General features: G+C 30.8%; 2 protein-coding genes across 2 annotated transcripts; one reads left to right on the plus strand and one right to left on the minus strand.

Annotated features, from left to right (window-relative positions):
- Nucleotides 1–5725: 5725 nt before the first annotated feature.
- LOC111041580 (zinc finger MYM-type protein 1-like) lies at nt 5726–10735 on the minus strand. The gene is made up of 7 exons (XM_022325886.1): nt 10558–10735; nt 9032–9130; nt 8667–8771; nt 8340–8449; nt 6749–7853; nt 6288–6559; nt 5726–6220 (listed from the first exon to the last, which is right to left on the minus strand). Exons 1-7 carry the CDS (start codon nt 10733–10735, stop codon nt 5726–5728), a joined length of 2364 nt encoding a protein of 787 aa, XP_022181578.1.
- A 1303-nt stretch (nt 10736–12038) lies between these two features.
- On the plus strand, nt 12039–13415 carry LOC111041581. The gene is made up of 2 exons (XM_022325887.1): nt 12039–12163; nt 12510–13415. Exon 2 carries the CDS (start codon nt 12705–12707, stop codon nt 13368–13370), a length of 666 nt encoding a protein of 221 aa, XP_022181579.1. The 5' UTR covers nt 12039–12163; nt 12510–12704; the 3' UTR covers nt 13371–13415.
- Nucleotides 13416–15757: the final 2342 nt, after the last annotated feature.

A 15757-nucleotide genomic window follows, 5' to 3' on the forward strand; every position in this document is an offset into this window, starting at 1 on the left:
AATTATTATTCACTCTGTACAGCAAACTGTCACTATGGTGGGCAACTAAATTAATTGCACCCGTCAACTCATCCCAAAGACCACTCAGCCTCAATTCAAACACCAAATTTGTTTCGTTTTCTTTAGAGCTTTTACAAAAGTAGCTAATAATTTTAAAAAATGAATCCATTGGCAATGTATTTATAGTTTACTTATTTTGTTTATATTAGATATCTAATTTTACCTAGCGCACTTTTCATGATCACCAAAAACATGTCGAGGATTATTCAAAATATCAGCTTTCAGAAACTGAACTTTTTCAGTATGAGAAAGTAATTTATTTGACTTCCAATATTTCGACGCTTCTGTTATGGCATATCTAGGTGTAAAGTTTTTAATTTATGATAATGTAAGTTATTTTTGATACAATGTCACAATGTATGTGTTAATAGAGCTATAAACTGTAAATTAATCGTAATATATATCATCTTTTAATTTTATTCGATGATACCCAGGAAATATAGAGCCTAAACTATTTTTTCGTTGAGTAGATATATCTCGTAGTCGATTACAGTAATTACGAAGTATGTGATTAGAACATTCAATTATTTTTATACGGTGTTCAATCCCATATGGTTTGGCAATTGATAACTTTTTCATGACACTGCTGTCACCATGGCCAATTAATTTGTCATAAATTAACCCATGCATATACATGATCTGGGAAAAACCATCAACAATGATATCAGCTTCCATTGAAGTTGAAGTTCCTGACCAATTTTTGTAACATTTATGTGGGTTAGGTTCTTTTGATAAGAACTCAGCTTTGTGACAAACGGAACATATTTTATTGCGAACTCCCAAATATAAAACTTTTCCAGTCTGGTAACCTAAATACATGCCTACAAATATACATATATATATTTAAATTATATTATTATTTAAATGATAAAAACTCACAACGCCAGATGAAGCATTATAGTTTGATTTGTAAGAACGTTTTGACTATGCTCCATCAGCAACCAATGTAATTAATGGCACTCCATTCTTATTTACATCACCTCTTTCGATTGCCATATTAGCTTCTTCTTTACCCACCATTTCAAGAGATTGCCACATAGTTGTTTCTATATACCCACTTATTATTTCGTGTTCTTTTTGATAAGTACTATTTGTCATACACGGCATGTTTAAAATGGCTGAAAATTGTTCGAGTTGTGCATAGCCTTGACCAGGATTTACAACGCTTGAAACAATTGCCGTATTTATTTTTAATGCTGATGATTTTTCTTCTGGTTCTGAACTTATTACTTCCATCTTACAACACGTTTTGCATTTGAAAATAAATTTACTAAAATATCCTTTGCGAATTTCTTTTACTAAATCTAAATTAGCAAATATACAATCAAAAGCTTCATGTCGAATACTTTGAATTGATTTAAAAAGATGGCCGATATCTATGAATCTTCTTCCTTAGATCTCAAGAGAGTTTCTAAAGGATATAAATAATATCATCCATCAATTGAATGAACTTATTATGATGTAATTACGAAAGTAAATAATATTCTTGCAAAGTATTTGAAACTTTTCTAAATACTTTAAAATAAATAAAAATTTAGTACTAGTGGTTTCACTATTAAAAAAAAATCGAAAATCGTAGATCACTATTTTTTTTAAGCGTAGAAAGTTCAAATTTTCGAATATCTTTAAAAAAAACTATCGGACTAAAATTGAACATTTTTATGAGCGTTTGAAATTTATACCTTTACAATATCAAGTAAAACAACGATTTAGCCTCAGACGATTTTGATATTTATTTCAAAATATTTCGTTAATTTTTCAGCTATTTATAGGCATTTGAAATATTCGATTTTTTTCATAAATCTCGATTAAAATTTTTTGGCTGAGTCAAAATACTTGACAATTTGAAAGTTCACATTTTTACGAAATATAATAAAATTGAGAAAATTTGAAGTTATTTTGTAGTTGAAAATTCATAATTTTTTTGTATTCATACCTAAGAATTGAAAATTGAATACAAGGTTTTTCATAAGTATTGATCACAATTATTATAAAATAATCAAGCGTAAGTCAATTAAAAAAAAATTATGATCATCTAAATTTTAAATGTTTACGGTAATAAAAATTTAAAAATTCACGAACGATTTTCTATCAAACGGTTTTAGATATAAAATAAATAAATAAAATATCCTAGACTGACGAATCGTCTCCGTTCAGAATCGTTTTTCGTATACAATGATACCCATCATTGCATTCAAATTTAACACATCCATTATAGTGACGTACTATATGACCGAGGTTCAATCCACCCCTACCGTATAGCAGAGCGAGTTCTCGATTTTTTTACTTTTATAAGTAGAGTTCCGAGGGGCAATATCCTTCTTAGCCTCTCTCATTCTAAACATAGTATTCGAATACGTATTACGAATACAAAATAAAAGTATTCTTTACAAAATAGGTAAATAATAATTATCAGTAAAGAGACATTTGAAAATGTCCAAAAATATAAATCATAGTAGGTACATAAAAACCAGCCTACCCACTTTCAGGTTCAACTTTGTTAACTACTGTAGAATGCATAAATGTTTCTTATTCGTTTTCAACGATATCATTCAAACTACAAATAAAAAATTAAATGTTTATTTCTAATATTCATATAATACCTAGTTAACATATATCACGTAATACGTGACACGTATGATCACTATAATCTACGTATATATATATTATAATGAATATAACTTTGGTGAATACTGAATACATAATACACGCGTTGCTAATATTGGTATAATAACGGTTTAATAAACGTTAAAATTTGTTCGTATTTACGTTCATCTACGTGATAGCTTACACGAATAATTGTGTACGAAAAATTAAATTATTTATACAATATTTATAAGTATAATATACGTAAACATGTTTACATTATATGTAGGTAATATAATTATGAATTATGTATTTCACCTAATTGTTATAACATTGTTGAATCTGATGAATCAGTCAAAGTAAAATCTGCAACCAAATTTGTGGGGCTTAAAGCGCTATCGCCAGGTTTGGGGAATCTACAAATACACATTTAACATTCAATGTCGGTTTACAAACACCGTAGTTTTTTTCATACACAGTGTATGAACTGTGTTAGTAAAACAATGGTGGTTCAGTAAAAGTATTTTTGTGAAATGTTTAACCAAATATTTTATTGTGGTGCAGAGTAGGTATTTCTGACATTGAACGGTGCAGAGAAAATGTAAATGCACCGACAGAAATTTAACGGTTCAGGAAAAATGTTTTAACACCGTTGCGAAGTTCAGAGACAGTGATTAAACACCGTGTTTTATAACATTATGCCAACCATTCGTTGCCCGTTTAACCGACACTGAACTGATAAAACATACAATCAGTTTATAAATAGCTGCGCAGTGTATAAATTCCGGTATATTATTTTGCGGAAATTCCCTGCAAGCTATTAAAAAGCATTATATTAATTTTATATCAGTGATTATCTGGTTATCATTGTAGACATTATTTTTTTTATACATTATTACCTATTATTTACTATTTGTCATTTGACAATTTATTTAATTGCAGTCTTGTGTACTATGTAGTAACAGCTAGTGTTCTACAGTCCACAGTTTTTAACTCTTATATTTTATATCGTCAACATATTTAATTAAGATTTACATGAATATATACAGAATAACAGAATATCATCTAGGTATATAATAATCATGGCGTAAGTATACAATAATTTTAATATTCAGTTATAATAAATATTATAATATTTTTAATCACAACTCACAAGTGTATAATATAAACACAGAACAATTCTGTGTAATAATTCTAATAATTTATTCTGTGATATAAATACCTATATTATTATAATATTAACATAACTTTACTAAATAGATTTTGTTGTCGTATTAAAAATATATTATATGAATAATATGACATAATATGTTGTTATTAGTGACCAGCTTTGCATATAATACTTACCCTTAATTAAACCAATTATTAATAATAAATTGTGTTGATAATTATGATTATAAAATAAATTTCATTATCTGTTTTGATAAAAAAAACTTGGTGAATTAATAAAGAGGTGAAAATATAATTTAAGTTGTATCATGGTCAATATATGTATTATATTATATAGTTCAAATAAAATGTAAAGTCTGTGTGTATATAATTTTACTAGGTATTAAAAATAACTCATCTTATCCCTTAAGCTTATGTATGTTATTATATTAAAGAAGTTAAATATCTATATACTTATTTATTTATGGTTTGAGATATTATCTAGATACTATAATATACTGGTATACACAATAACTGAAACAATAATCGATAAATATACATATATAACTTTATTACAATTGTACAATTAATAGTGGTAAAGTAAAATTGTAAATTATACAAAATATATAATACAGCATTACAGCTATACCTATCTACTTAAATGTTATAAGTTATTTATACAATTAATGTATACTAAATGTATTCATTTTTCCTACGTACTACATTTTCTTCTAATTGTGATTTTACTCATATATTTACTTAAGAACATACACAAGTCTTTTACCTATATTCATAGACCACCATTTCTTGAATTTTTAAATCCATTCTGCAAGCAACCATTTAGATATGACCTAATGCCGTATTGGTAATGATGTTATATAATTAAGTTCAAATATCTATATATTTAGGTATATATTTTATTATTATATTTTCTTTAATACTATTGTATTTTTATAATTAATACAAAGTACCAACCTATATTAATATAATATAATAATCTTGCCATATTGTATTTAAATATATTTGTATTATTTTATTGGGGACCAATATTCATGCAGATCAAAATCAACTCTCTACCGTCAACGGAAAAGAGTTGCTATGTCTGTTGCTAGGTAGTCTATTTTCATCAAGTAGTGAAGAAAACGATGAGTGTAATACATTTGTTTGGGCAACAGCACCGTTGCTCCGCTGTACCACGCGTCAAGCATAGAACATACGAGAAGTTGAACCCCGTCCCCCTCCACCACCCGTGATCAACCTGGTGATGCGCCTCCAGCCGCGAGCTACCGCCGTCAACCAGTTCTGCCCGCACGTCCGTGCTGGCCGGGTTTTTAGTTAGTTTTGTTTCCTTTGTCGTTGCGCTTGTGATCAGATCCGTCAGGACACCACATTCGTGTCGCATACACGCCGTTTTGAATACGCGCGTGCTAGTTCGTTGTGTCTTGTTCGTGCTCGGCCGTTTTCGACATCATCGTTTCGCGTCAACGCGCCAGTCGGTTATTGTTGGAGGTAACGTCGACTCCGAATATAGCCTTCACCGTTCGGACCTCTTTGACGTCCATTACGTGGATAATCCGTGACCGCGTTCGTGCGTTATACCGGTCTTGCTTGTCGCATCGTTGAGTACGTCCCCGTTCGTCGATCCATCGTGGTTCGCGATCGGCCGATTTCTTCTTTTGTTTTTTTGGGTTTTCACGTGGTTTTCCACTGCTCAGTGGCGCCGAACTACTTTTTGGTAGGTGGTGCAAACACAAATTTTAACCACCCACCCACCACTCACTAGACACCCACAAAAATAGGAAATTAGGTTCAAAGTCAACATTTTCAATAAAACTTTAATAAAATATTGTTTTATACATTAATCTATACATCTATGATCGATCTATATAATACATGTATATATAAGTATATAATTATTACATTTTAAGTTTCAACCAATAAGTTTTTTGCTTAGTACTGTACTGCATTTTGCAAATATATCAACCACTTCATCATTATCTATGGGCACATCGGACTCACATGATATTATTAATAATGACTCAAGACGATCTTGTTTCATAGTGCTCCTTAACCGATTTTTGATAATTTTTAATTTAGAAAAAGTTCTTTCAGTGGTTACACTACATACTGGCAATGTACAAGCAATACGAAGGGCCATAAATAATGTAGGGAATATACTATGAAGTCCAGCTGAATAGCATATTTGTAGTAATGTTAATAAGCTTCCTGTATTCATAATATCTTTTTGTGTTTGATCATTGTTTAATTCTTCATCTGATGTTGAAATCTCCACGTTACATTCAATGTCAGAAGTGTTGATATTGGAAGTAAAGGGATAAATATTTTTTGGTAGTTTAGTTACTTTTTTCAAAGTCAGAATACAAGTTTGCAAACTGAATATATTCATTACACAACTCATTCCGATCTATAAACTGTTGATACAAATTACAAAATGTACAGAACACATCTGTCGGTAGTATTCCATTTTTAACTTGATTTAAACGATTTTTTGAGAAGAATGATATATCCCTTAAAAGATTTTGTGCAGTTGAGTGAAATCGGTTTTCTATAGCCATTATTGCTGCATCAAGTGCGCCAAAATAAGTATCAATTTTAAATTTCAGCTTAGGATCTACTACCGGTTCATCACTAGAATTTTCATCAAATTGTTTTTTTTTAGTTCTACTTCTATTTATGACCAATTGAGTGAATTCAAATTCATCGGCATGATCACTCATAAAACAATTGGATTCTGTGAATATTTCTTCAAATATGTTTTCACATCTTATTTGTTTTAATGAAGTGTGGACATTTTGTATATTATTTATGGCACTCAGTAAATCGATATCAATAGCCTGAAGCATACGAGTAAGCGGATCAATTAAATTAAATATTTTCTTAAAACATAATGCAGTAAGTATAAATCGATGAGATAATAAAAAATCAATTAAACCTGATGCTTTCGCTCCAACCTTAAAATCTACTCTACTTTCTTCACTTACTATATACTCCAATGTCTCAATTACAGCATTGTATGTAAGTAAAACATTATTTAGAGCTGAGGAATATGACATCCACCTCGTGGTTTCAACTCGCTTTAAACGGCGAATATTCTGATTGGGATAATGTTTTTTTTGTGATTTTTCAAAAAAAGCAATTCTTTTTTTACTAGTTGATATAAAACTGTACAAAGATTCTAAGTTTCCAAATGTGTCAACTGCATTTGAAGAAGTACTCGCCATTTGTATAACTACAAGGTTTAATCTATGGGAATAGCACCAGATGTAAATGGCAGAAGGATTTTGCTGAAGAACCAATGCTTGTAGACCTTCGTACTCACCTCGCATGTTACTGGCACCATCATAACTCTGACCAATTAAATGTTGTTTCCAGTTTAATTCTCTTTCATTACAAATATCTTTAAAGATTTCAAACAATCTTTGACCAGTAGTAAGAGAAGATTCTTTTAATGAAATCAGCCGTTCTTGAATTTCTGGAATTTTATTGGAAAAACTAACATACCGTACAACAAAAGCTAATTGCTCTCTTTTAGACGAGTCGAATGTTGTATCAATAGAGACACTAAAATACTTAGCATCAATAATTTCTTTTTTGATAGATTTGTTGATAATAGTTGAAACAGAATCTATTAATTGATTTTGCCGTTGCCAGGATAAAAAGTTTGTTTCATTTCGACCGGTTGATTGTAATCTTTCTAAATAAATAGCCAAAGATGGTGACCATTTACTTAATAGAATGACTAAATCTTTAAAATTACCACGAATATTTTCATTGAAGCCTTCTCTATGCCCACGGAATGCTAAAGAATGTCTGCCGAGATACAGTGTAACCTCTATAAGTTGATGAACTATTTCTCTGTTAAATTCTACTTGCATTTTTTTTTTTTCAATAAGTGCTGGTAACACAGGCATGGATAACAATTTCATTTTGATAGTAACAGTTGCGTTGATGTGTGGAGTAGTCTTCTCATGTGTACAAATATCTTTAGGTCTTTGCCACGCATGAAAGCCATCGTACGTCCAAGCTTTCTGTGAATTCTTACCAAAAAACATACAGTATATACAAAAAACTCTATCTAATAAAATGGAATAACTCAACCAATCTCTATTGAAACGTTCTCCGTTGGTAAGTTCATTCCAGTAAAATTTCGACAAAAAACGTCGTCCATTTGACTTAGGAAAATTTGTGTCGATTTCTGTAGGTTGACAAGGGCCTCTTTGAATAATATTTATTTTCTCTTCGGGCGATAATTTCAAATTTCGAAGAATCCCCGGATCAATAGATAAATGTTCAGCACTTATTTCAGGGTCAATACAGTTTTGAAGTAAGTTGCTTAGTACTAAAAAATAAAATCCAAAAAATAAAATAAATTCTATATACAGCCAAGATATTATTTAATTATGTAGATAAAATAACATAAATTGAAGTTTAAGTTAATAAACATGCATTATGAATTATGATAAGTATTGTTAATTTCTATATTAGGTATATAGACAATTATTAATAAAAATTAAGTGCTATACAATACCAATAGATGAAGTTTGAGCTGTTGACGCAGGCAAACGTTCCAAATTCTTTGATTTATCTGTAAAGACAGTCTCATTTTGCTCGACATTTGTACCCAAGTCCTCTCCTTAAAATTTAAATTATATAAATTAAATAGGTAAAAACTAAAATGATAAATTCTATGTGTACCTAATTATTTAGGTACAATTCAAAATTGATAGTTTAATTTGGTATTGAGATGTTTTTAATTTCATTAATATTGTCTGATTAAATTCAAAATAATAATCATGCATTTCAAATAAGATACCTAAATTTTTATCTAAATAAACAAAAATGTAATTTACCAATATATGAAGTTTGAGCTGTTGATGCAGGCAAACGTTCAAAATTCTTTGATTTATCCGTAAAGACAGTCTCATTTTGCTCGACATTTGTACCTAAGTCCTCTCCTTAAAATTTAAAAATTTAAATGTATTATATATAAAATAAAATATGTATGTATTATACATATTTAATATATATTAAAACAAATTAGGCGAGAACCAAAATTAAAAAATTGTACCTAATTAGTAATTATGTAGGTACAATTAAAAATAAATAATAATTTAATTTGGTCTTATCATATTCATATAAATTAAATAGGTATGTGTGTATAATGTAAACGATGAGTGTAAGTAACAATAAAAATAACTTAAAATCTTAAACATACCTGAGTGTGAATGGGTATTGATGCTTTCTGTACATTGATTTCCATAAATGCAGCTGTTGTTTGATTTAATGCCATCATTTATGGCATTATGGGACTGAACTACAAAAAATTAAATACCTAATTAAATATTATTGGTAATACATCTAGTAGGAAAGACTGGTACAGTTAATATTTATAAAAGTTATAACAAATAAATAAAAAGTCATCTAATTTAGGTAGGTACATTAGATAATTAATAATGATTAATAATATTAATAATAATAAATATAAAATAATATATATTATTATTATATATTATTTTTTATAGTTATAATATTAATTATGATTTACAAAATTAAACTAGGTAATCATTTAAAAACAAAAATTACTTACCTTTTTTTTTGGTAAACTTTGAATTTCTTCCGATTCATCACTTCCACGTTTTTTTGAATAAAAGTTTGACAAGTCATTTACAATGTTATGTTTTTTTAGTTTTGAAATCCTACAAGAATCTTGGTGTCTTTTCCAATTTGTAAAATTTAATTTCAATCGTTTTTTTCCACAAAGGCATACAGTTGAATTACTTGAATTATTATTTGACATTTCAAAAAACAGAATAAGAAATGCACTCTCTCAGAGCACGATAAGTGAAATATTGTTTTTGTAAATAGCGAGTAACAAATTAACAAGAAACGTACGATATTCGATAATCGACAAATGACATTACGATAGTCGATAATAACAAGAAATCAACAGTAATTCAAATTTTCCATCTATTTTACTATTTATAAACATGTATGGTGAACGGGCGCACCGAATTCATTGGTTATTGGCTTATATTATTATACCAACATAAAATTGTCATCATCCGTTATCGAAAACACGATACATTGGAACAATAGGCAAGCCGTCACTCTCAAGGGCAATAGCACATTTATATAAATAAAATATTAATAGTTTTAATTTGTATTTTGTATACATTAGTACGGACAGTACAGTGATTATCAAACTTTTTTTTTCACGGAGCCCTTGATATGCTTAAGAAAACTCACGGAGTTCCAAAAACTTGAAATACCAATTTTACACTCTAACCATTATGGATCAATAAATTGCTAATATACAAAATGTATACAATAAAAGTGTAACTTGTAACAATTTAAGGAATAATAATATATGTACTTAATTCAGATGTGCCCGCGGAGCCCCTGGATTAGTCTCGCGGAGCCCTAGGGCTCCTCAAAGCACAGATTGAGAACCGCATTAGTATATTACGCTGTTTGTGAAGTTGTTGTAATTACTAATTATTGTATTTTCTATAATCATAGTCTTCTATTTATTTCTATAGTACCTACATAATATTATTTTAATTTATGCTATTTGTTTCTACTTTCTACAATTAATTGGCCATAAATTATCAAATAACAAGTTCAATGTTCATATTAAGCAGGTTGCATGTACCTATTACCTATACCGGCTATACCTACTGGCTACTAAGTGTCAGTTTTTCAAAACTATATGGACCCAGACACCCAGTGGCCAGTACCCACCCCCCAATTGTAGGTGGTGCAAATGCACCACATTAAGTACGTGTTCGGCGCCACTGCCACTGCTGTACGCCGTTCCGCCGCGAGCGTCGTATCGGTCAGGTATGCCAATTTCATCATCGCCGGTGCGTCGATCGGTGCGCCAATCCCGATTGCTGTCCGTTGGCATCACTGCATCCATCATCGGATCCAGGTCGGAGTCATCTGTTGTCAGTCCATACCACTATCACCATCGTCGTGCAGATAAGATTTGTCTTTGTTATTGTTTATATTTATATATTATTCTTTGTAATTCGCCATTCCCGATTAGTAGGTCATTGTAAGATATGATCATATACCCCCTTTATAACACGATTGTGTATAATATGGTACCCGCCGTTTTTCCCGAATCGAAATTCCCGAATGAACTTTTTCCCGAATGTCGTTTTATCCGAAAATCCGAAAACCCGAAACCTTTTTTCCCGAACGACTTTTTCCCGACGGTTATTGTTCCCGAAATAAAAATTTTTAAAAATTTAAAAATGTTGTTATAACTGTGAGCTGTAATGACTAGGTATGTATTTTCTATACATTATAACTAAAATACAGCTGTTGCTATACATTCTAATCTTTTCTAATCTTTTCTAATCTTTTTTTTCTCCGTGCGATAAACGGGCACATGTAGAATCGCATGTTTGCAATTATTGCACTTTACCGTCGCTGATTTATATTTTACACCGATATTATTATTATTATTATCGTTTGTAGATTAGTAGAACTATTCAATCTATGGTATACAAGTAAAACGTAATCGTTGTAATCGTAAAGCCGCGTTATTCGAGTGCTATCGACCGTCGTTATACTTTCCAGTGCATTTTATTGTAAATAATATAAGATTATATACTTTTATTTTAATATAATATTTAATTTTCATTTTAATTTTATTTTAATCTATCACCATGGCTGAAATTAAAATTTTGGGTGAAACAAAATTAATTTGTGGAGGTTTTATTTATGTGCGTTCTAAATTACCAGACAACGGTAAAACATACTGGGAATGTCAAAAGTTACGTAAAAAAGAGTGCAAAGCAAGAGTTATTACTGCGTTCAATATTTTTGAAAATAAAAATTATTTTGTACGAGAATCAACGTTGGACGATCACGACCATGTTCCCAACCAAGAAGAGTGTGAAGCAGAGATCATCAAATATTCTATGAAGCGGAAAGCTGAGGACCAACCACAACTACCACCTGCTCAAATATTACGTACAGAGATGGCTGGCTTATCTGACGGGGTTCTCAGTCAACTACCTAACCGTGATAATTTAAAAAAATCAATGCGTAAAGTCCGGAGGTATTTATTTTTTTCAGATTTCCACGAATCCAATTTAATTTTTATGTATTTTACACATACCTAAGGAAAAATTTGCAGCCCAATCCAAAAACACTTAATGACTTTGGTACACTTCCCGATCGGTATCAAAAGACGCTTACGGGTGAACATTTTTTAATTTAAGATTCACTTGATGATGATTCCGTCAATGAAGGTAGAGTCGTTGTGTTCTCGACTCGGAGAAATTTAGAATTATTGGCCCGGAGTGATTGCTGGTTTTTAGACGGGACTTTTAAGGTTTGATGGATTTTATTATATTTATTAATTTATTACCTAGGTATATGTCTATGATGTGTTAATCAGTGGTGTATTGGTACGGGTACGCCGGTATACGTCGTATACGTCGCGAGCGTCGCGGCGAACAACGGTGTCCGGGTGTCATGACACGGCGTTTAACAAAAATGTCTCTTAAGATTTTTAATATTTGAAAAATTAAACGTTTTATTGAAATTCTGATACTTGCTATTCTTCATTTCTTAATATCTCTTAATTATCTCTTATTAATATCTCTTATTTATTTATCTATTGAAGTAGGCATTGAATGTAATTATATAACAATATGATTTTGTTTCATAATTCTTAGGTGTGTCCCACTATTTTCACACAAGTTTTCACGATTCTGGGAACATGCAAACAACACGATGCTCATGACACAGTTGCTATTCCATTTGTATATGCACTGTTGTCGTCAAAAGAAACGGTTCAGTATGCCACTGTGCTAAGAGCAGTACAATCTTCATTTAACGAACACAGGATTGTTTGTGAACCGGCTAAGATCATGACTGACTTTGAAAAATCTATAATCAACGCTTGTAAAAAAGTTTATCCAAATTGTCCTCTCAGTTGTTGCTTTTTTCATTTCGGTCAATCAATGTATCGACAAATTCAATCTGTTGGTCTTCAAGCCACATACAATGACCCTGATGATCGTTCATTAAAAATGTACAGTCATATGATGCTAGCGTTGGCATTCGTACCTTTGGCTGAAGTACCTCGCATTTTCTCGCTTTTGAAAAATGACGCGCCTGAAGATTTATTACCAATTTTGGAATATTTTGAAAAAAATTATGTTGTAGGAGTAATAGCTAGAGGGCGAAGACGAGGAATTCTTCCACGTTATCCGCCAGAAATTTGGAATCAGCACCAAGCCGCTCTAACTGGTTCACACAAAACCAACAATGTAAGTGAGGGGTGGCACAATCGCTTCCAGCTTGTTATTGGAAAACATCATCCAGATCTTTACTCCGCTCTCGGTGAGATCCAAAAAGAACAAGCAGATGCTGAGATAATGATCGCGGAGCTGAGTTTAGGACGAAAAGTTAGAGCACTACCAAAAAGAAAATGGCGGGATTTTCAAAAGCGAATAATGTCCATTACTGCTGAATTTAATACATACCAGCCGTTACAATTTCTGAGGGCAATCGCACATAATATTGTTTTGTAATTTTGTTTTTAACGATAACAGCATTTATTATGTTATTATACTTTTTAGTTTTTTTTAAATAAATTTTATTTTTATATGCATTATAATTTGTCGATTTTAAAATATTTAATGATAACGCCACAGCATTTATTATGTTATTATACTTTTTTCGGGTAAAAGGTGTTCGGTAAAAAAGGTTTCGGGTTTTCGGATTTTCGGATAAAATACCATTCGGGAAAAAGTCCATTCGGGAATTTTGATTCGGGAAAAATACCGGTAACCGTATAATATTGTATGTGTTGGCAATAATAAGTTTGTTTAATGCCACAAGGGCACACCTTCAATTTGTGTACGATTTATTACTAGCATCGTAATTGGTTAAGGTACCTACTCCTCTTAACACACAGGTTATATTAGTCACCAATACCCGCCGCAAGTGTCGTACGGCCAGCTAACGATACTGTTTCAATAGCTCCATGACGGTGCGCAAACAACATTATTATCTTATTCTTCGACATCCCATACCCCCACTCTTAATAAATTTGTACAAAACGAAGATGTTAGTTCAAATAATACACCTTATAACAGTTTTGAAGACTTTAGTAGTTCTAACACAGATATTGATAATGACATACCTTGTAGTACTACTAGTGCAGATCCAGAAAAAATAATTGCTTGTTGAGCTATTCGACATAGTATAACACAGTCTGCTCTGAATGATTTAATAATTAGTAACTAAAATGCCATCTATTTTGTAATCTACCTAAAGATGCTCGTACATTATTAAACACACCAACAACTATATCATCAAAATCTATTAAAGGTGGTGAATACTGTCATTTTGGAATAAAAAATGAGATTGAATATTTATTGGCTTACTCATATCTAAAAATACATCCAGTCAGATGTGGCCAGTACTTGGGTACTTTTCAAATTTACATATAGAGAAACCAAAAGTTTTTATAATTGGTTCATATCACGGTGAAACTAAACCAGATGACTGTAACGAATACTTAAAGAACTTTATTGATGAATTGTGTGAACTAGTAAATGTTGGTTTTGTTTATAATAATGTACAAATTCATGTTATACTTGCTGCTATAATTTGCGACACACCTGCCAAATCCTTTATTTTAAATATTAAGGGTCATACTTGCAAACATTCATGTAAAGGGTGTCAAACAGTTGGCCTATGATCAAATGAGAACAAAAGTGTCTATTTTCCTCATGGATGATGACTTTGTATCCTATTCTGATCCAGAATTTCATTGTGGAGAAACTATTTTCACAAGGATACCTAAATTTGATATAATACGTTCAATTCCATTTGATTTTATGAATTGTTTATGCATTGGTGTGATGAAGAAAATATTAAGATTTTGGATAGGAGGAATCAAATGACACCGTCTAAATCTTCCAAGTAATTTACTATCCATACTTTATGAAAGATTAAACAAACTAGGCCAATATATTCCTTGTGAATTTCAACGATCACATAATGAAAACAGTAAAAAACACCCTATACGTGATTCTAACCGTTGGAAAACAACTGAATTGAGACAATCAGTTATGTACACTGGCATGGTGGTTTTTAAAGGAATTATTAGTAATGAAGTCTACAACCATTTTATGGAGTTTTGCATTGCAATGCGAATTCTGTCTATTAACAATATTACTGAGGAATTTAATCAGTATGCAAAATCTTTAATATTTCATTTTGTAAAAAAATTTGGGCATATTTATGGAAAAATGTTTATGTCCCATAATATACATGTTATTTTGCATTTGGCCGATGACGCAAAAAAATTTGGGTCTATTATTAACTTCTTTGCCTTTCCTTTTGAAAGTTATATGCAATCCATAAAATAAAAAATAAAAAATGGAGTTAAACCACTACAACAACTGCAAGGCCACATGCCGAGGATAAAATGTTACAAAGTGAACAGCCTGCACGTGATTCTAATATTTTGGACCTTTAAATAGTCGGCGTAAATTGAAAAATAGGCCACTTACTCTAGATGCTGATGCTAATAAACCGCAGTTCACTGGCTGGAAAATGAAACCGTTTATTTTAAAACTAAATAATTGTGACAATTGTGTAAAAATGAACAATAATGATATAGTTGTCATAAAAAACATTGCTACATCAAAATTAGATGATAATATTATAATAATTGAACGTATGACAAGCTTTCAGAATTTATTGATAAACCGTGTCCTTCTAGTTTATTGAATATACAAAAAGCAAGACAAATCGGTCATCTTCAGTCATCTAAAATAATTGATGTAAAAGAAAAAATGATGCGTTTTCCGATCAACGATAGTAGAGAATTTGTAATTTCGCCTTCGTTGCACTTGCAACAACTATATAAATACCTTTAAAAACTTGCACATCCATTTTTATTATT

Source organism: Myzus persicae, unplaced genomic scaffold, assembly GCF_001856785.1.
Source record: "Myzus persicae strain clone G006 unplaced genomic scaffold, MPER_G0061.0, whole genome shotgun sequence".
Lineage (NCBI taxonomy): Eukaryota > Metazoa > Arthropoda > Insecta > Hemiptera > Aphididae > Myzus > Myzus persicae.

Coding starts and splice junctions, on each gene's coding strand:
- LOC111041580 (XM_022325886.1), bottom strand. CDS start 10,735: ATGGATGCAGTGATGCCAACGGACAGCAATCGGGATTGGCGCACCGAT. Junction 8,450..8,666: donor AGCTCAAACTTCATATATTG/GTAAATTACATT, acceptor TTAAATTTTAAG/GAGAGGACTTGGGTACAAAT. Junction 6,560..6,748: donor GGTTGGAGCGAAAGCATCAG/GTTTAATTGATT, acceptor ACATATTTGAAG/AAATATTCACAGAATCCAAT.
- LOC111041581 (XM_022325887.1), top strand. CDS start 12,705: ATGACTGACTTTGAAAAATCTATAATCAACGCTTGTAAAAAAGTTTAT.